The sequence below is a fragment of the Podarcis bocagei genome (assembly GCF_964188305.1).
Source record: "Podarcis bocagei genome assembly, chromosome: 8".
Classification (NCBI taxonomy): domain Eukaryota; kingdom Metazoa; phylum Chordata; class Lepidosauria; order Squamata; family Lacertidae; genus Podarcis; species Podarcis bocagei.
In genome coordinates, this window is record NC_138133.1 from 4,965,664 (window position 1) to 4,987,466 (window position 21,803).

At 38.5% G+C, this 21,803-nt stretch overlaps 1 protein-coding gene across 10 annotated transcripts in view; it reads left to right on the forward strand.

Moving 5' to 3' along the window:
* Positions 1–21,803, forward strand: part of LOC308593654 (ankyrin repeat and KH domain-containing protein 1-like) — a 93,051-nt gene that overhangs the window by 16,182 nt on the left and 55,066 nt on the right. For 9 of the 10 annotated variants that reach the window (XM_081206119.1, XM_081206110.1, XM_081206112.1 and 6 more), the window contains exons 2-14: positions 505–658; positions 3,638–3,794; positions 5,330–5,477; positions 6,149–6,296; positions 7,213–7,446; positions 8,845–8,939; positions 11,127–11,364; positions 12,475–12,666; positions 13,657–13,766; positions 14,971–15,058; positions 15,885–16,012; positions 16,186–16,329; positions 16,747–16,849. In XM_081206119.1, coding sequence (XP_081062245.1) covers positions 505–658; positions 3,638–3,794; positions 5,330–5,477; positions 6,149–6,296; positions 7,213–7,446; positions 8,845–8,939; positions 11,127–11,364; positions 12,475–12,666; positions 13,657–13,766; positions 14,971–15,058; positions 15,885–16,012; positions 16,186–16,329; positions 16,747–16,849 — 1,939 coding nt within the window. The remainder of the gene's footprint in view (positions 1–504; positions 659–3,637; positions 3,795–5,329; positions 5,478–6,148; positions 6,297–7,212; positions 7,447–8,844; positions 8,940–11,126; positions 11,365–12,474; positions 12,667–13,656; positions 13,767–14,970; positions 15,059–15,884; positions 16,013–16,185; positions 16,330–16,746; positions 16,850–21,803) is intronic. The other variant, XM_081206115.1, reaches the window with a different exon arrangement.

Genomic DNA, 21,803 nt, shown 5'->3' on the forward strand with positions numbered 1-21,803 from the left:
GAAAAATAATTTAAAAGTACAACCCTAGGTATTGTTACCTGGTAGTAAAATCCACCTTGCTCTGTGGGACTTTCTCCCCAATAAGTGTGCATATGAATGCCACCTAAAATCTGCATTTCTCCAACTGGTTTTCCTGGGAAACTGTCAAGCCAAAGTAGATGATTAGTGAACTGTAGTTGGCGATTATGGTTAGAGTCTCTGAAGTAGTAGAGAGGTTTCTCTCGTCTAGGGAGAACCAAATGTTGGCAGGTTCAGCAGTTATAGGTGATCTAAATTTAGTCTGCAGTACAGTCTAAATTACTGTTTCTTGAAAATGGTTGTAAATTTGTTCAACTAATAGTGTGTGTTCTGAAATTTCATTCTCCAGTAACATTTGTTCTCGAAAATGCATGCATGTAGCTATCAAATATGTAGCTTTGACACAATGTATCCAGTTTTGTTCTGGTTTGGAATAAATGGTTAAATAAAACAGAAGTAACAGCTAACTTCTGTGTCTTGAAACAGGTTGAGTCGTTTATTTTGGACCAAGAAGATCTGGATAACCCGGTGCTTAAAACAACATCAGAGATATTTTTGTCAAGTGCCGCAGAAGGAGCAGACCTACGAACAGTAGATCCAGAAACGCAAGCAAGACTAGAAGCCTTGCTGGAAGCAGCAGGTAGTTTTCTTTTTTCATTTTTATAGTAGTTTTATTTGTGGGTAGTGGAACCACTAGTTTTGACCTTGAGGAACAGAGATTGCTGTGTACTCAGACATTAACAACTTGAAGTTGAGTTTCGGAACACAACTGAGTTACTAGAATTGAACAGTTTAAAACTTCGTTTGGGATGCCTAAAAGAGTTTAGAAGTGCTTATGCCTAATTCAAGACAGTGAGGCAATGCACTCCACAAGGTTTTACCCAGATGCTGCTGTGTAAAACTATGTTTTACTCGTACAGACTGTCTCAATTATCTGAGCTAAGTGATGCAGGAATAATGCTTCAAATCACAGTGGTGATGAGTTCAGGGATCTTGAGATAATACTGATTAATGAAAAATGGGAGTATAAACAGGCTCTCATTCAAGTTTGTATCTGAATAAGTAATTCATGCTTGGTTGTAGCAGTCAGTGAATTGAGCAGTGATAATTTGAGTTTGCAATATGCAGACAAAAAGTAAAGGTAGCCCTTTTGAAAATGCATTCCAGTAACCTTAACCAGAGCATCTAGGATGTATATCATTTGGTGCATCAACCTGTATTAATGAAAGGTGTTTCATGGTACATTGGACACAGATATAATCTAGGCTACTGATTCCCAAACATTTCCCCTATGGACCATTGGAAAATTACTGGTGGTCTTGGTGGACCAATTAATGATTTTCCTGCCTCTTGTAGCAATTTCAATGCACTGTACTAGATAGCGAATTCTTTTTAATTTTATTTCTATTCCTGTTATTTTTTATATTGCATTTTATTGTACTACATTTTACATTCCATGGAATACAAATTATAATACAATAAAATACAATATAAGAAATAAAAAATAAAGTAAAATTGAAATATGATCATTTGACTTGGACATACCACAGAGCATCTAAATGAAGTTCACAGATCACAAGTCATCCATGGATCACAGTTTGAGAACCTGATCTAAGCTGATGTCTCTAGACAAAATCATGGCAGCCATATTCTGCATCAGTTGAAGTTTCTAGGCTGCCTTTAAGGGCATATTGCAGTAATCTAACTTGAAGTGACTAGGTAACTATTAGGACCAGGCAAAGATGATTGGGGGGGTGGCATGTTCAAGGGAGGATAGCTCCCACCTCCCAATTTTTCTGTGCCCCCTGTGCCCTAACATTGGTTCTATATCCTCCTGGCAGGGGTACAGCTAGTATATTAAATCAAACTATTGGGGCACAGCTACCACATCAGCTTTCAGGAGCAGTACTGGATCTGGAAGTGCCCTGAAGCTGCACACCTGCTGCTTCAGGGAAGTGTAACCTCACTGAAAACATTCTGTACCCTGGCTCCTAAAGCATCAGTCCTAAAACGGCTGGCTCTGAATTTTGTACATCCTGGCTTCAGTAGATTTATTCATGCACATAATCAATGGAGATGGGGGAGAAATCTAGATCACTACAAAATGTTTTGTTTTTGAAAATGGCTATTTAGTTGTCAGTGTAGATCCAGTGTGGTGCATTATTGGATTAGAGAGACTGGTTAGAAGCAGTAATGTTGGATTTCTGGGGGGAAATTAATTGGAAAACTGGAGCTCTAATTGAAAGTTGTCACTTCTCAGCGTTGTTGTCCTAGCCACAAACCCATAGCCAGTTGTGTCCTAAAAGGAGGAGTCAAGGTTGCTCCACATACTAGGAATTTTACTCTTACCCTGTTACATTGTCAGGATTAAGAGGTGACTTGTCAGAAGCCTTTGCTTCTATTTCAGATTAAGCATAGTTGAGAATTAGTTCCAAATCCTAAACGGTGATTAATCAGCTGTGGATTATTGAAACAAACTTGCTTCATAAATCACGGTTTGCAGTTGGTTAGCTTCCACTAACAATAGTCAAAACTAACTGCAATTTGTCTGGGTTGAGATATCATAATAAGCTGTGGTTAGTTTAAGTTGGAAATGAAAGCTTCTAAACTCCTCACATCCATGTTAGAGGAAAGGGGAGACATGTAAGTGGCTTGTCTCTAACTCTAAACTATAGTTAGCATTATATGCAAACAGAACCATTAAGTTGTGTGTAAAAGACTTTAGAAGGAAATGATAGCCAATTTCACAATCAGTTCCCATAACTTGAAAAATAATGCTGACATAATATTTCTAACATTCTTAAAAACATAGTTTAACACTATGTTAGAAACTCAGATATATGCCTAGTTGCCATTTTGGGGCCAGACGGCTTAAAAGTTGTATTTTTTCAATATGACTTTTTGGTTCCTAAAATTCATTGTGCCAATAAAATATAACCGATAGAATTCCACAGGATGTGTTGGTAGTGTGTGAAAGCAGTCAAGATCCAAGGATCCTCAGGCATGCATCTCCAGATGGTAGAGATGTCAGATGCCATCCTGGTGCCTAGGCATCTTCACTTGGTCGCAAGTGGCCGATAGCCCAGTGCAAAATCCTTCTCGTGAATTTTGAATGCTTGTTTTAGCATGGTGTTTCGGCAAAAGGTACAATGAAGTATCTAGAACACTTCTTAAGTTTATCAGTTATTGACTGATTCATTTATATAGCCACATCCAAGATACCAAGGGTTTTGTCCTTTATATTTAAATTGGCATCTAACTTTAACTTTAGTTTTTTTAAAAATAATCTCACTAAATTTTCATTATGTCGTCTTTAAAAAATTGAAGCATCAAGTGCAGATGCCATTGACATTTTCCCATTCTGTTTGTAGTTCAGGAACATAAGAGTTGAATTTAAGGACACAAAAATAATTATCAACTCCTAAAGCTAGCTTTGTCTTTTCCATGTTCTGTTTGATCTTCCTGATATAGTAGGGTCAAAGTAGCTTCTAATTTTCTAGCATGTTTGCAGCTGACAACTTTAACTAATAGTGCATGTGGCTGAAGTTTAAAATGGTGTCTCTGCATTTTTTGTGTGGTTTTCATACTAACCTGATTGATGAACGCACATTCGCTGAAGGGATTGGTAAATTGTCCACTGCCGATGGTAAAGCCTTCGCAGATCCCGAGGTGCTCCGAAGATTGACTTCTTCTGTCAGCTGTGCATTGGATGAAGCTGCTGCTGCATTGACACGGATGAGAGCAGAGAACAATCACAATGCAGGACAAGTGGACAAGTATGTATTGAATTTCTGTTCATCTGGTTTGATTCTATCTGCATTTGACTTGAAAAGCTGAGGATTGTGGGTAAAGTGGCTCTTGGTATATCTAATAAAGCAATATAAATAGGCCTAGATCAGCTTCTGTCTTTGAGATTCAGAAATGTAAACTGAATTGTGACCACTTTGGGCTTTACCCAAAGTAATATTTCAGCCATATTAATCCCTCAAAGCGATTCAGAGGTGAGATTCTCTAATTGGGTTGGAGAGCTTCAGTAGCAAGATAAGGTAGTGTCATGAGACAAAATTGACATATTTCCACATATTAATTGATGAAGTATATTCACATATATGTTGCATCTATACAGTTTCATGCTAACTTAAAAATGGGATAGTTGTGAGTTGAGGCAATATGGAGCACAGAGGATGAGGCTTATATACTTGATAGGAAAGGAAGGAAGGAAGGTCAGGTTTTACTTCATAGAATATTAAATTTCAAATAGTTGTCCTTGGTAAAACTATACAGGGAAAACTAATTGAACATTAATACTGAAATTGCTTGCATTAGATACATTCATTGCATCAGATGAAACATGCATTTTGGAAGAATTTGACTTTAGGCCTTCAGTGGCTGGATTTTGTTTTTTTAAGTGGCAGGTAGACTTCAAATATCCTTAATTCTCATAATACAGATAAATAATCTGGGCTAAAGTCAGCATAGAGATTAATCTCTCATCATGTTTTTTTAATTCATACAGTGTTCACTTAATGACTTGGGAATTTGATAGACAATATTTTCTGTGAAATTTACTGCTTAGCCAGCAATATGGAAGGCTATATGCATCTCTTAAAGTGTTTGGCCAAAATGTTCAGAAAACCATGCTGCAATCTTAGTTCTTCCCTTTATTCAATTTTAAGATTTAAGCTTCTGAAAAAGACAAACACATAATCTGGTGCACTTATGACTCCGTCATCCTTCTTACCTATATTAGAAATTTATATAGCTGCCTTTGAAATTGTGACTTACCAGTGCTGTCCTATGAACTGCCACATAGCTATATAAAGACCAAGTGGTGTACAGTCAATTTATGGTATACTTATTTTTATATTTATAGAAGCTTTGTGTATTTTTAATTTTTGGTATTTTTTATATAAATGTACTAAACAACCTTTCAAGTTGATTACAGTAAAATACTTCAATTTTGTCAGCCAGAGTGGCAATTTAGTCCTATCTAAATCATCCTGAATGCATTCATTATAAACCTCCCAGATTCCTGGTTCAGGCATCTCTTTCCCTGTTGTGAGTTGCATGGAAGGAGTCCTTAAAGCTCACTCCCATTTTCCCAGATACAGTCACAACAAGAGAACATTGCCTAAGCAGCTTGCCAAATTATTCTTCATGTTTGTTTAATATAATTTTGTAAAGGACGCCAGCTGTCTTTAACATGAAAATTGTACTAAATAAGTTTTTAGTTAATCATAAGTTACCATTTGTGTAATTCATTTCAGCTACTTCCATGTGTGCTCATTGTATTTAAAATGTTATCTTCCAGTCGCAGTTTGGCAGAAGCATGCTCGGATGGGGATGTAAATGCTGTCCGGAAGCTGTTGGATGAAGGAAGAAGTGTAAATGAACATACAGAAGAAGGGGAAAGTCTCCTTTGCTTGGCATGTTCAGCTGGGTATTATGAGTTGGCACAAGTGAGTAAAGACTAGTGTACTAAACCATTCCTTTAAATACTAAAGGTGTGAGGCCTATAGATAAACTTACAACTTATCCAAGAATTAAAAAGTGTATTTTTAACCTGGTAACTAGAGGGTGCAGTGCAAACATGCTTTCCTTAACACAGTCATATCAGTTCTTTAATGCTAAAACTTCTCATGAACCCAGAAATAATTGATATGTTTATAAAATGGACTACTGATTTAAAAGGACAAGGCAAATGTTCTGCTCACGTATTCAGTGGCTTTTGAAGGGCTTAATCCTGCAAGGTTTAACTTTAACAAGAAAGTTGAACAAACACCACCAAACAGGTTTTTTTCTGGCTTCTTAGCATATTCCTGGGTAAAGATGAAGTTTAGTAGAACACCTTCCATTTCTGTTATTCCTTGATTCTTGAGCTATTACTCTATGATTTTTGAATGCCTTCATCTGCCCCAGCTGCAATAAAACATGTCTCTCCTGTATGGGTCTCTACAGCCACAGCAGGTGCTGTAACTCTCCAACAGTTTGTCTTCACCCCCAAAGGCACACTCTTCCATTGTCTTCCAAGACAGACAGATTCCAGCCAACTTTGAGTGTGGTGTCATTTGACCAAGAAAGGGGAATAGTAATGACTAATAGGAGGTTAACTTCTGTTTCATTTATTCAGGTACTGCTTGCAATGCATGCAAACGTTGAAGATAGAGGAAATAAAGGAGATATAACCCCACTCATGGCAGCAGCCAGTGGCGGCTATGTGGACATTGTGAAACTGCTGCTTGTTCATTGTGCTGATGTCAATGCCCAGTCTTCAACAGGTAAGTGTAAATAAGAAATGAAAAGCTACTAATAATTTGAGTGCCGATAGATTATTACTGGAAATAGATGCAAATATTTACTTAGGGATGTAGTATTATGTGTGAAAAGTAGTGCACTGTGAAATTTTTTTTAAGTGATCACTCAGATAAACCTGAATGAAGAAGTTCAAGTAGTATTAGTGTTGTTGTTTTTTAAAATATTTTTATTGGTTTTTAACATACAAAATTATAAAACATACCACACAATTTATCACAAATACATTCTTATTGGACTTCCATCAGCACCTCTGACAATCCTCCGTCTTAATCACTTCTTACGCATTTCCTAACTTAATATTGCCTTTATATTCTTAACATATCACGTCTCCTTCTCCATTCTTGCAATATTTCTAATATTATTCCTCACAGAACTTCTTGCAAACCTACAAACGTCGTCTGGTCGTCACAAATACTTTTCAAATAATTCGTAAATTTACTCCAGTCCTCGGTAAACTTCTGGTTCCGCCGGTTTCGGATCCTTCCTGTTAGTTTGTCAAGTTCCGCATAGTCCATTAATTTCATGTAGTATTAGTGTTAACATTATAATATTTTAAAACAGCGACACTGTCACGTTTAGGAGAAATTAAATACCTTGACACTAACTTTTAAGTTTTCATAAAGCATTTCTCTGTAGTAAGAAATATATTCTAAAATCATTGCTCATTGGAAATAACTATTGAAAGTACACTAATGTAAAACTGCTCAAAATGTCAATTTGTAACCAGTGTTTTCTGTTTGGTATTATGCAGATTTAAAGTCCCGTCAAACAGTAGTCATCCTTTTGCGGCACCAATTTCTTAATCTCAATGAATAAAGAGTTAAACTTGCAAAGGCAGGGGTATAAGTGACCTTGGTTTGTTTTCCCCTCTTCTCTTAGGAAATACAGCACTCACTTATGCCTGCGCTGGGGGATTTGTTGATATTGTCAAAGTGTTGTTGAAAGCAGGTGCGAATATTGAAGATCATAATGAAAATGGACATACCCCCTTAATGGAAGCAGCCAGTGCAGGTCATGTTGAGGTTGCAAGAGTACTTCTGGAATATGGTGCAGGAATAAACACTCATTCCAATGAATTCAAAGAAAGTGCTCTTACACTTGCTTGTTATAAAGGTAGGACATTTTGAAGGATTGCATTGGAAAAGCTGAGCATCCCTGTATATCCTTCTAAAGAAATCTGCTGCTTGTAGCGTTACTGTGTGTTTAATTATAACATAAAGGCACAGTATGCCCTCCACAATTCACTGTATGTAATGCCATGTAAGAGGGCAGGGCTGAGGAGGGGAGGCCATGGGCTTAACAGATTCCAAGTTTGGACCAATTCCTTGAAGAATTTCTGTACTCTGAACTTCTGAAATTGTTTTACATAGTAGAAGTTCTATTGAAACTGAGTTTACTACCTTTGAATTTTCACTCTAGAAGTTTTACAGCATTTGATTGGTTGTAGCAATATTTTATCACTAAAATAATACTAAAGCTTTTCTCATTGTGTGAGAGGCTTTCCACTTTCAACCTTCAGATTTTGGTTTTGGGAAAATCCTGAGGAAAATAAAGAGCCAAACGGTTTTTTCTCTCTCCCTCCTCTGCTAGAACTTACTAGTATTTGTTAGTACTGGATGCAGTGGCGTAGCGTGGGGGGTGCAGGGGGGCCCGGCCGCACCGGCGCAACATCTGGGGGTTAGGGTTGGGGGGTGCAAATCCACGGGTTAGGGGGCGCAAATCCACGGGTTAGGGGGCGCAAATTACTTGCCTTGCCCCGGGTGCTGACAACCCACGCTACGCCACTGACTGGATGTACTCTGTGAACCACCCTGAGATCTTAGGATGAAGGGTGGTATAGAAATCAAATAAATAAGAAAGAAAAGGTCGATTAATATGTCTAGAATTATGGTTCAGAGCTGTGAAAGCCTGCATTCTTTTACCCAGTGCCACAGGGAATGTTCAAAGCTGTATATGTTCAGAGAGAGAGAGATGATTAAAAAACCTAATTTCTGTACCAGAGCAAGTTGAACCGTACAGCCTGAAGGATCAAGCCATTTTATATATTTGCATAACAGTTTATTCTACATTTTTAGAAGTTGTTTGGTCATTGGATAAAAATTGGGGGGGGGGGAATGTCACCTGGCAATATCACTACCAGCATCTTAATTCAGAAACTACCTCAGTTTTCCAGATTTCCTGTTTTTCAAATATTAACAATGCATTCAGGGCATATTTTCCCTAAGCCTGTTGGGGAAGGAGGAGTGCTCAGTAGCGCATTTATTTATTTATTTATTGCACGCACGCATGCATGCATGCCTTCCCTAATGTCCCAGGACGGGTTACAACAAACCATACTATTCAATGCATGTAATGAAATGGCCTCTGACAAAAGCTGCCACATGCCAATATACAATGTGTTAGTACGTTAAGTTGGCTTAATGTACTAGCTTGGTGTGAAACCGTTAAGCATAGTTGGTTTGAACCATTATTAGGTCTTGTAACATGCAGATTTTTCTCTTTTATTTGAAGGTCACTTAGATATGGTTCGTTTCCTGCTTGAAGCTGGAGCTGATCAAGAGCACAAAACAGATGAGATGCACACAGCTTTAATGGAGGCTTGCATGGTAAAATAACCATTGGATTAAATGGTGTTTTGGTTGAAGAAAACTGAAGAACTTGAACACACCTAGCCTTACCTCTTTCACTACTTAAAGAAAACACATTGCAAGAATGTTTATGCAAGATCACAGCTATTCATTTATGTTCTAAAAACAGCATTCCAGTATTTTTTGTCATGGCATATAATTTTAAGTCAAACACTATTTTTCTTCAGCTTGGTAAAATTGTAAAAGCCTAGTAGTTGCAATCACAACTTAGGCTAGCAGTAAACTAACTGTAGCTTGTAATAGCCAGAAAAAGATGATAAATATAGTAACCACCTCTCTGAAGAAGAATGGTCTAATGCTGCAGTAGTCTTATGCATTATGCCATTAGCACTTGTGCTATATAAGGATGCAGTGAGTAGTCAAAGCTTTGATTGCCTACTGCCTGGTTTGAAAAATGTATAAGGACAGTTACTGCTGGGAAACTGCATAGAATTAGGTATATTCTGTATCAATGGTACACTTTATATTCTGTATATAAGAATACACTTCATGATCTGCTGTAAGACATCCTAGCAGCATTTGAATAAAAGCAACAATCATATCGCATAGTAAGTAGCAGCTGATTAAGCAGCAGCAAAGGGGCAAATATTCTAAAAGGCTCAGTGAAACAATGGTCTATTACTGTCTACCTAACAGTAGGCAGTGATGGGCATACCTCTCTAGGGAGGTTGTGCCTAACTGAGAATGAAGTGACTCAGTTCACATATAACGTTAAGCTAGGTATGGGGAACCTTTGGCCCTCCATGTTGCTGAACTACAGCTCCCATGAATTCAGAAAATAATCAACAAAATATATTGTGCTGCGGTATTCTTTCAGCTGATCCGTGCAACCATGTTGAGAATGGAGGACAATGCCAAGCTTCCCTTCCCTGTCCCCAGCAAGCTGTAGTGAACATGGAATTAAATATCTCCTCTAAATTTATGACAAACAAACTCTTGTAGATGCTCCTAGATTTGTGCATGCTCTGTCCAGCAGAATATCCTGTGACTCTTCATCCCATGCAATTAGTACAGGTGCATCTGAATATAGAAGGTGTGGAAGATTCTTGGTCAGCAGAGGAGTGGAGCATACAGGAAAGGGTTAACTCCTAGAAGGCAGTGGTCTAGGGCAAAAAAGTTCCCAATCAACCATCATGTAGTGCAGGGGTGGTCAACTTTTTTCTACCTACCGCCCACTAATGCATCTTTCTTGATGGTAAAATTTCCTTACCGCTCACCAGTGCTGAGTGGAAGGAGTTCAGCTTCTGCTGTTGAACCCCCTACCGCCCACCTAGAATCCTGAAACACCCACTAGTGGGCGGTAGGGACCAGGTTGACAACCCCTGATGTAGTGGGTTAAGGAGTTCTGCAGGCATACTTCTCTTAAATTCAGCTGGTCTTCTCCCAGCATTGCTGCACATTTGGGGGGGGGGGACGGACCCGGATGGACGACAGCCACCAAATGTGACTGTACACACCACTGCTCCACTGGAAGTTATATATGGAGCAGCCTTCGAGGTCCACACACACAGCTTAGTGAGACTCCACAAGGTGGACAAGTTTGCATCAGCTGATGTGGCCTCCAGAAGGAGGATCCTTCAGAAGTTCCTGTAACTGGAAGCTGTCATCCCACTCAGTTTCAAGGTATACTACTTCTGAACATCTCTTTTGTATGCTCCACTCCTCCACTAACTAAGAATGGAAACTTGGACGCTTTCTGGTCAGTGGAGAGTGGCACATACGGCTTGATTCAAGTTGAACCTGATTCCACTGATATCTCTTCTGTTTTACCTTCTCAGTTGGCTTCTGTATTGCGTCTTCTGTTCTTGTTTCATAGCTCTTGTTATTAGACACAGTGGGGTTCTCCTTTGGATACATTTTAGTTACTATAACCAGTCTGTGGACTAGTGGAAAGGTCTCATCTGGCTGTAGCAAAAGGAAATTTTAAAAAAAGAAAAGTTTTGACCCTGTTTTCTAGAAGATGACATTCCTGCATGTTTCACTCTGCTGATCAGAATAAGATTTCACAGTAAATTCAGTTGTTTGCAATTTAAACTGAAGAGTGAACATACATTCCTAACATAATTCAAATGATATTGAAAATTTCCTTTCTAGAATATTTGAGCTTTCTTTCTTTCTTTCTTTCTTTCTTTCTTTCTGAAATAGGATGGGCATGTGGAAGTAGCTCGTCTGTTACTGGATAGTGGTGCTCAAGTGAACATGCCTGCTGATTCCTTTGAATCTCCACTGACACTTGCTGCTTGTGGTGGCCATGTGGAGCTAGCAGCTCTGTTAATAGAAAGGGGAGCAAACCTTGAGGAAGTTAATGATGAAGGTTATACTCCATTAATGGAAGCTGCTCGGGAAGGCCACGAGGAGATGGTGGCTCTATTACTAGCTCAAGGTAGGACAACACATTTGTTGCAAATTAGAGCATTAATATTATTTTTACTAGCTTCTTTCTTGGTGGCTTCAATACTAATATTGCTAGCAGAGTAGTTCATAGTTCATAGTATCATAGAGTTGGAAGGGACCACAAGAATCATCCAGTCCAGTCCCCAAACGCCAATTGTGGTCTTGATTCTGGTGCCTCTTACATTGAGGATAATTACTAGGGCTGCTAACCTATTCAGAATTTACTAGGTCAATAAAAATATTAATTGGAGTAAAAAATGGTGTTCCCAACCAACCTGATTAATTTCTAAGCAACTTTTATTGCAGGATGTAATGTTTATTGGCTTAGGAAACCTTCATTTTGTGCTAAAGGAAAAAGCAAGAGAAGGGGTTTAAAGGAACTTGCTCAGCCAGCCAGTGTTGAAGATGTGATTAAGGAATGTTGCCCTTTATCTGTGCCAGCAGCAGTTCCACAAAGCTCATTAGGCTGCCACTTTGGGAAGAGTACAAATGTGCCTCCAGTGCTTAATGTTTGGCTGGTGCTTCTGTGTTTCTCCCACTTGTTCCTACCTCTACTGCTAATACTTTGCAGATTGGATGAGGATCTTGCACACCATAACATTGCTCTGTTGGCTACCTTCGTAAGAAGAGCCAAGTGTAGACCAACAAGCAGGTATTGCAGGGAGGCATCCTTGCTTAACTGGGTGTGGAATGTGTGAAAATGTCTTAAGTTAATGTGTTACCTGGCAGATAAGTTGAGAGAAAATTGCTCTATTGTACCTCTTTTAAAACCATTTCTTCAAGGTGTTGGGCCTTTTGTTGCCATTGTGGTAAGCCAGTGGATTTATTTATTTGATATTTGGTTTTTATATTTGTATACCATACCACACAATAATCAACCATGTCTTCTGGGCAGGTCACAAATTAAAATAAAATAAAATATGAATACATATTTTTTAGTTTACTAAAACTATCCATGCAGAAGCTGCGCTAACACAGAAATTAGCAGAAACCATATGAAGAAATGCAGGCCTATAAAATAGCACTAAAATCCAGTGAGGGGGAACCAATATCAAATGGACATGCTAATGATTTTTTTCCTAAATAATTTTTTTTGTAGGTGCTAATATAAACGCACAGACAGAAGAGACACAGGAGACAGCTCTAACTTTAGCATGCTGTGGAGGGTTTTCGGAAGTAGCTGACTTCCTCATTAAGGCAGGAGCTGACATAGAACTTGGTTGTTCTACACCTTTGATGGAAGCGGCACAGGAGGGCCACTTAGAGCTGGTGAAGTATTTACTAGCAGCAGGTATGTTTGCTATTACATTTTGGAAGAGATAAACCAGATAGTGGACCTTCAGATGTTTTTCAACTCTGACTCTAATCACTTTTGACCAGTATGGCCAATTTATTGATGCAAATGGTAATCCCTCAACACTTTCTTGCATGAGTCACATTGTAGTTTCTCTGGAGCAATGAAGAATATAGTCATAATTCTGGAACTATTGGAAATTAGTATTAATAATGTAAAAGTATTTAGTACAGTGGTGCCCCGCAAAACGAATGCCTCGCAAGACGGAAAACTCGCTAGACGAAAGAGTTTTCCGTTTTGGAGGTGCTTTGCAAAACGAATTTCCTATGGGCTTGCTTCGCAAGACGACAACGTCTTGCGAGTTCCTGCTGGTTTTTTCCCTCCCCCCCCCTTTTCTAAGCTGCTAAGCCGCTTATCAGCTGATCCGATCAGCAGATAAGCCGATAAAAGCCTCTAAAAGCTGCTAATAGCGCTAATCCGCTAATCCTTCAATGGGCTTGCTTTGCAAGACGAAAAAACCGCTAGATGAAGAGAATCACAGAACGGATTCTTTTCGTCTTGCGAGGCACCACTGTATTCAAAATGCTTATGTAGCATTCACAACATTTTTGTGGCATGTTTAATACTCTCATCAGGATGACATGCCTAAGACTTCAGCGTCCAGATTCATTTGGCTGGTTTTCCCAAGAGCATTTGTGTTCTCAGTGGCAGTCCCTGTACTCAATAGCAAAAGACTTACGAAACTGAGAAATGTTACCAAAGGAACCTGTGATATGCAGAGGGGTGACTTGCTCGGAGAGTGCTAGCCTAAAATAAATATTCTGTCACCTCACCAGTGATTTATTTTTTTAAATGGTGTTTCCAATGGAGGTATCCTGTCAGTAGCATTTGAGAAAGGAAATGTTTTATGAGCTGTTCTAGGTTGAGTGTTAATTGGGTAGATTTTTTAATACATTGTGAGTAATCTAATTCCACACTCTTCCACAGGCGCTAATGTTCATGCAACAACTGCAACAGGAGACACTGCCTTGACCTATGCCTGTGAAAATGGACACACTGATGTTGCAGATGTTCTGCTTCAAGCTGGTGCAGATTTAGTAAGTCTTGAATATTTCTCTAAAATTTTGGAATGTAATGGGAGCTTTTTATTTTCCTTGAAAATGAAGAAGAAAAGTGCCTATGCAAACTATATGGGAGAGTAGACCAAATGTTATCCAGAGGAATGAATGCAAAATAACTCATGAGTGAAAGTATAGATTAACAATTTGTCTAATACTTGGATTCTTACGTTGTGAACTGCTCTGTGATCTTCGAATGGAGGGTACTATGCAAATGTAATAAATAATAATAATACAGTGGTGCCTCGCAAGACGAAAATAATCCGTTCCGCGAGTCTCTTCGTCTAGCGGTTTTTTCGTCTTGCGAAGCAACCCTATTAGCGGCTTAGCGGATTAGCGGCTATTAAAGGCTTAGCGGATTAGCGGCTAAAAGGCTATTAGTGGCTTAGCGGCTTAGAAAGGGGGGGGGAGTGAAAAAAAATCGGAACACTCGCAAGACGTTTTCGTCTTGCGAAGCAAGCCCATAGGGAAATTTGTCTTGCGAAGCAGCTCAAAAACGGAAAACCCTTTCGTCTAGCGGGTTTTCCATCTTGCAGGGCACCACTGTAAATAATTTTGTAATTGTTCTGTTTACACCACAGTTTTTTCATCACTTTGAAGAAATAACAATTTTCAATCTTTGATTTCCTTCCAGCAATGCATGTTCCTTGTATTTCTTTTCTTTAATTGGTTCTATTTGCTGATTTATCAGGATGTGCCAATGGAACAAGATTTTATATCATTTATTTAACTGGACTAAATATGTAAAAGGGTGTTCAAAATGGAAAAGGTTGTTTGTATTCTGCATGCTTCAAGTACAACAATGGGTGAAGTGCATGACTGGTGTTTTTAGGTCAAGTTTTTGTGCACAGCTTGTACTATAGTATCAAAAATGTTTACAAATCATTGTCGTATACCACCTTTGGTCCATTTGCCAGGTAAAGCCCCTTCCTTATCCCTAATCTTCAGGTTCTGTTTGGTCCAAACAGTTTAGTGTTCTGTTTAGCTCTTGGTTAAGACTTCAGTCTTTTCGTTGCTGTTTGTGACTCTACCTAGTTTGAAGGGGGCTTTCTTTTGCCTCACTGAAAAAGCATCAGTTCTAGCTTAAGCTTGCCTGCTGATCTTGCTTTAGAATATTAGCAAATTAGTTCTTCTCTTTACTTTCCCCCACAGTATTCACTTTCTTCATAATATTTCTAAACAGGAGCATGAATCTGAAGGTGGAAGAACACCACTGATGAAGGCTGCAAGAGCGGGTCATCTATGCACTGTACAATTTCTTATTAGCAAAGGTTGGTAGTAGTAATAGTAACATTAGTAGCTGAAGGAAGGATTGCTTGACAGTTGGCTGTTAGGAAGAATGTGTTGCTTTATAGCAAACATTACCTTTTGCTATACATATAATGTTTTGTACTAAATGTATGTTTGGGAGGAGTTTCCTTTGCAATTTTATAAGAACAGTACTTGGACCGTGTTTTTGAAAGCTCAGTGCTTCATATACTTTTTCTTTTTAAAATAATCCTTTCATATCTCCATAAAGTATTACAACCCCCATGCCCGCATACTTGGGAGTATGAGATTTAGTGTATCTTGCTTGAGGTTATGCGCTTGTGGCAGAGGCAGTGTTACAGGGGTTGTCTCGTTCTTGTAGCTGAAGACTAACTGCAGCAGGTTCAGGTTAACTGTCATTTGGTATACAATGCTTAATGAAAAATGAGTTTACCAGCATTTTCTTTTAAGCGAACATGAAATATGAACGTGAACCTTTAAATATTTTGGTACCTGACTATGTCATACTTGGAGTAGGCCTATTGAAACCAATAGATTTAAATTGGCCAGCACTGGTTTCAATGAGTCTCCTCTGTTTATGACAGAGCTGTACTGTCCTTTAGAACTCAACTATTTAATTTATATTCCAAAATTAACATACAGCTAATAACAAACTGGCTTTTACTATGTGAAATGTTTTTAAACCTAAATGTAAGCAATTTCCTCTTCACTTGCAAATTATTGTTCATTTTAAAAGTAAATGATTTGGAATCTCATTCCCAACAAATGGTGTCTTTGCATTAACTTTGTTCCTTGAAATTTCCCTTTAATTACATCTCTTTGCGATAGGTGCCAATGTTAACCGAGCTACAGCTAATAATGACCACACAGTGGTGTCACTGGCATGTGCTGGGGGCCATCTTGCTGTTGTTGAGCTGCTCCTAGCTCATGGTGCAGACCCTACTCATCGTCTTAAGGTATTCCAAGTAACTCATTTTATTATTTTACAGTATATACCTTTTGTCAGTTGTATTGGCTAATGCTCCCAAAGTGTGTTAACTATAAGGTTGGTTTTGTTGTGTATGCCTAGTTAGTACAGTACTCAGATCACAAACCACTATAATCTGTCTTCTTAAAATGTGTATTCCAGGATGGCTCGACTATGCTCATTGAAGCTGCGAAGGGTGGTCACACAAATGTTGTTTCCTATTTATTGGATTACCCAAACAATGTTCTATCAGTTCCAACTGCAGATATGTCTCAGCTCACACCGCCATCTCAGGATCAGTCTCAGGTAAGCTGTAAAGCTTTTAACTATAGCAGTGGAAAATGAATGTTTACTTTTACCAGCTTGACATAAATGGTGCAAGTTTTTATATAGATATAGAATATGAATTTGATATAGAATATGAATAGTACAATTTGAGTAAAAGTCAAGTAGAGAGAAACTCCCAAGAACAATGATTCAAAATTCAGGTGTGCTACCTCTTCTATTTCTCACGCTGTTGGGTTTCTTAAAAAGCTTAACTCTTAAATTTGAGGGGAGGAAAATCCAGTTCCATACTAAAAGCTCACAAAAGCTTATTTGAACAGTACACTTAACGCTGTGCATGTACAGGGTGTGAGGAGAGTATCCTACTTGCTTTGGATTAATGTTCAGGTTACTTTAAAATCCACTGACATAAGTTTTTAATCTGAGTTGATTTTGCAGGTTCCACGTGTACCAATGCATACACTTGCCATGGTCGTACCTCCCCAGGAACCTGACAGAGCTCCTCAAGAGAATCCCCCTGCACTTTTGAGTCTCCCAAAAGGTTAGTATGCAAACATTTTTAAATTTTATTTAAACTTGTGCTAGGATTCTGAATTCATTGTGTGTCTGGGGCATGGGAAGTATTTGGGACTTGATAGTGAATGGTGCAGGTCTGTTTCTCTTTAGTCATTTTAGTATAAGATTTTGAAAACATACCAGCAGTTATCTAAAGAACTGCTTTGGCTGCATGCCTGGAGTTGTGCTATTCCAGTGATAACTTTTGATTTGAACAGCCAATGGCAACCTTAATGTCATCACATGGTACCATATCTCAAACTCCTTTTAACACTCCCTTCAAGTTTCAAAGCTCTCTGCCATGTTGCATGGAGGTTACTGTTAACAAAAGCAAGTTTTAAATGATATTCAACTAAGTTGAATTAATGACCATGACTAAGTTAAGTCTATTAATTTTGATAGGTCTATTATAAGAAAAACTCTCCTGAATACCGCTCATTAGTTACTAGTTGAATAATATATTTGGTAACATACTTTAGTAAAATACTCAAACCATGTTTAGTTATACTTGTAAGAAGTTGCCTCTAATAGATTTAGTAGATTTCTGAACTTGGCAGTAAAATTGCATCTTCACCAGTAGTAAAAAATTGTGTGACAGATTCAATAAACAGTGACCAACTGTAGTATTCATTTACACATTTCCTTAGCTGATTTTATTATTGCTGTAAATGAGGTCAAATAGGAAATTCTGTATTTTGCAGAATTTTGAAGTACAAAGAAACTCCTTGTGTACCTGTTGCAGAAAATGTCTTATCTTGGGTTAGCAAAATCTGTGATTCACCTAGCCAAACATGTTTTGTGTCAAGCAAATGCTTGATGTACGCATGCTCTCATATGTGCTTTCTCGTGCTCTCTCTCGTGCTCGTTCTCTCTCTCTCTCTCTCTCTCTCTCTCTCTCTCTCTCACACACACACACACACCACAGTCTTCATTTGTTTTCACCATGTTTGTGAAATACATGGCTAGTGGACCGTATTCAGCTTGGTGGTTCATATGCTGTACAGTTTGTTCTTTCTCATTCTGGACAGTTTGCCCAGCTGTTAAATGAAAGCAGTTGCATTAAGTGAGTGAGTCAACTTAGATTTCAAAGAACTTACAAGTTTGTATGTATAACCTTTCTGGAGACCTATGAATGTGATTAATCAAATGTTTGTAGAGTCCATTAAATAAAGCATAATACCTGGTAGAAAGTGAAGTGAGCACGGTTGTACTCAGAAGTGACAGAATTTTGCAGTGCAAAATCACTGCAGAATTGTTAATTAAAACTGATGCATCTGCATATTTATTTAGTGTAAAGAATATGGTAGGTGCTGTGCAGCACACAATGTGACGGCTTCTCTCTGAAGGTTTTAGAGTAGGGGAGCTAAGTTGTACTGAAGGCCAGAAAGATGAGAAGGTATTGGACAAGTTGGGATTTTTGGGTAAGCATTTTTAAGGGAACACTGAGATCCTCAAAATAGGTTAAACAAAACATTCTTATAACAAGTTATATATAATGCTTTTTCTAAATGCTCAAAGTGCTTCACATATAATAGGCAAACTTAAGATAGGCTGCTATATGAATTCTGCACACAGGCATCCAAATTATTTTCATGGAAAAGATTTGTATCATATAGAGCACTCCAGTAATTTACTTTATTTCACCTAGTGGATTGTGTGATTTATTCTGATTTTTCTTGTCCTGAAGAAAGACAAGGAGCTCTGCCAGGGTACTGAATTCTTGACTCCAAACACTAGAAATATTTTTGAACCGTACCTTCGCCTTCTGGGATTTTAACTCACATTAGCCACATTTTTCAAAATTTATATTTTCATCCATGAAAACTGCTTTTCATTGACAGAAAATTCCTAATTGAAGCCCTTAGTTGGCTAAAATATTTTGCATAATTTATCAAATTTATGCAGCTGAAGAAAGGTTCAGCTACCTATAAATCTTGTTGCCATGACAAGGAAATGAACTGTTCTCACTGAAGCAAGTTGCCCCCTTAGCACTCGCATGTCATTTCTCTTGATAAATGCCTGTGTCTCATTTCAGTTTGAGAACAGAGCACCAGACAAGGCTTCCTACTCTGAACTTAAAAAGGCTCCCAAGGTGGTGGGTAAAAATCCATAAAAACGGTAATCCTGAAAAAAATAAATAGATCTAATGCATCACAAAAATAATAACCTAGCAGCTTGTCCATGATCCCCTCCCAAAATAGTGTACCATGCTCATTCCCACTGTCTCCTGAAAGAGAGGCAGCGTTGCAAGTGGAGAGGAAGCTTCATTCTTTAGAAGCCACTACTAGAAAAGCTTTCTTTTAATAAATATTTTTTCTCAGTGAGGGGGTTTGTTGCTTTAGTTTGTTTATGCTATATGTTTTTACATTTTTGTATTGTAAACCTCCCTGTGATCTTCGGATGAAAGGCAGTATAGAAAATAAATATTTGTCCTTTGTGGCCACTGGGCCTAGTCTCTGTGAGGTAGTGCACACCATAGGGCAGCCAACAAAGTGGTGTATTCTGATAAAATGGAAATGGATCTCTTATCCATGTATATGCATAAACACTTGTAACTGCCAGGCCTTTAAGCCTCTTCAACTCTTTGTTAAATACAATTTTTGTAAAATTTTCTCATGATTCATGAAGTAGAGCAGAATCCACTTCTGTACTAGCGATGCTTCTCTGAGGGCCAACTGCATGTTACATGTGTTCAAGCTGGCCACTTAGCTTGAAATAAAAACAGCCCTGGGGCCCCAGTCTGGAACATATTCATCATTGGGATGGGAGCCCTGTTCCAGTCTCTGTTGAAAACTTCTACCTCCCAATTGCTACTTGCTTCTAAAGATGCTGGCTACTGCAAACAGCATGTGTTGGGGGCCATAAACTGCTAGGAGGTTTTGACAGGAAACCATAAGTGCCTGTGTTCTGGATTGGAGCATCACACTGGTTGTTTTGTAAAAATGAGTGGCCACCTTAAGCACAATTTCTAAAACCATGTGAAGAGCACAAGTGAGATCTACCAAAAAAAATTAGTATGTAGTGCTTTTGTTCAGGATGTTTTATTTCATTTACTCTGCATCCTCCTTCAAGCAGTCAGCTGGCTTTCCATGGCAACTAAGCATAGTCCTAATTGGACTTGGGTTTTTTTGGAAGGGGTCATTCCCTCCTTACATTTTTGTACTTCAGTGAACCTTGGGAGTCTTCCAGGCCTGTTGATAGCTTCCTCTTGTTCGTTGATGGTGCTATTTTGGCAACATGGGCACTGGCATTCGTGATTCAACCTAAAGGGTCATTTGAAGTTCAGAGCATTTTTAAGAGACTGCATTCAATAAGCCAGTTTTACTGAAACAGTTTGATTGAGGTTCTGACCTCAGCTGTATATAGCATGTTAGATATCAGCATATTTCAGTTATGATGAAGCAGTGGAATTTTAGCAATGATTATAACTGTCTTGTGCTATGCATTTAGAATTTTATGGTATAATACAAATTGAACAAAATTGAACATTTTGTCCCAAAATGTTATATTCTGTTATACATTAGATTAGAAAGAAGTGATCTGGAATGCATGAGATGCTATAGACATTTTTGGAAGCTCCAAATAACATCCACAGAAGCTACATCTCTTTGTGGCCTTAAAAGGGGGGGTGCACCCCACACTTTTGGACTGTTTCCCTGCTCATACTCCTGATGTCAATTCTTACCTCACCATAGCTGAGCAAACAAGTGGCTTGTTTGCCAAACGGTATCAAAGGAGGTCAGGCTTTGAACTGAGTGGTGGTGGAACCTGATGAGGATCAGCAGAACTCGTCTCAGCAGCCTCCCAGTGCCCTATTTTGTCTACAAAATTGCAGCTTCCTACCAGTATTTGAGGCATTGCACCACCACTCATGGATGTAGTTTAAAAACACTATTTAAAAAGAGACAAGTATGTCTACCAGTTAATCCCAACCCCCCCCCCCAAAATACTTTTGAAGATCTCCCAGCTTGTCTGCCTGCAAATGGGGCAACAGATTTGGGGTGGGGGAGCCTTTTGGTTCCACATTAGGTTGTTATTGCATGCAGATATTGTGTGCTTGGTGGAGGAGGCTGAGCAACCTAGTGTTAGGCATATTGGGCAAATATCTCTTGACTACAAGTACAACAGTGTAAATCTTTTTCACACATACACACACATTGTCTGTTGCCTCCCAAGTGCAGCAGTTTATTTTTCCCCATAGGAATAAATTGCAACAATTCACTTAAATGGCAGAAATCAAATATTTGCATTTGAACACTGTGGGAGGTGATTGGAGGCTAAATCTTTGCCCTACCCCTTCTGATTCCAGTGCTGGGGTGAGAAACAGCTATGTTGGAGTTCATCTTGTTTATTCTGTGGGAAACAATGGGAGCAACTTAAAACCAAACCATTCTTTTGGGTCTGGAAGGCAGGTGCATTTCTGGAAAATGTTACTGTAAATGAGTATTTTGAGATAAAAGACAGGAAACAATGTTTTTAGCATGACCTGGGTATACTGAAGCAAAAAACGTTAGTTCCCCAAGCTCAATTGTGAGTGTTTGACCTTCTAACTTAAGAGGGGAAATGCTAAGAACAGCACCATTTTGAATTTTGTACTTCTCCCTATGTGTAAATGCTTTTTGAATATTGCTTCAAATTTGTTAAAGTAATTGCTTGACTACCACAATATGACTGGAAAACAATTTTTGACTGGAAAACAATTACACAGTTCAAAGTTCAGTGTGACTCTAGGCAGTGAGCTTTATTGTTTATTATGAATAAGCAGTATTTATAATAGTTATAGAACATTGGGCCATACTTTACATTACGAAAATAGAATGCCACAAAACAAGTGCAATATATGAACAAGACTAAAAACCAACATTCGCAGAAGACTGAGAAACAATTCCATTAAGAATGGTGGTAATAGCACTACCATTCAAGACAAAATCTCATGTGTT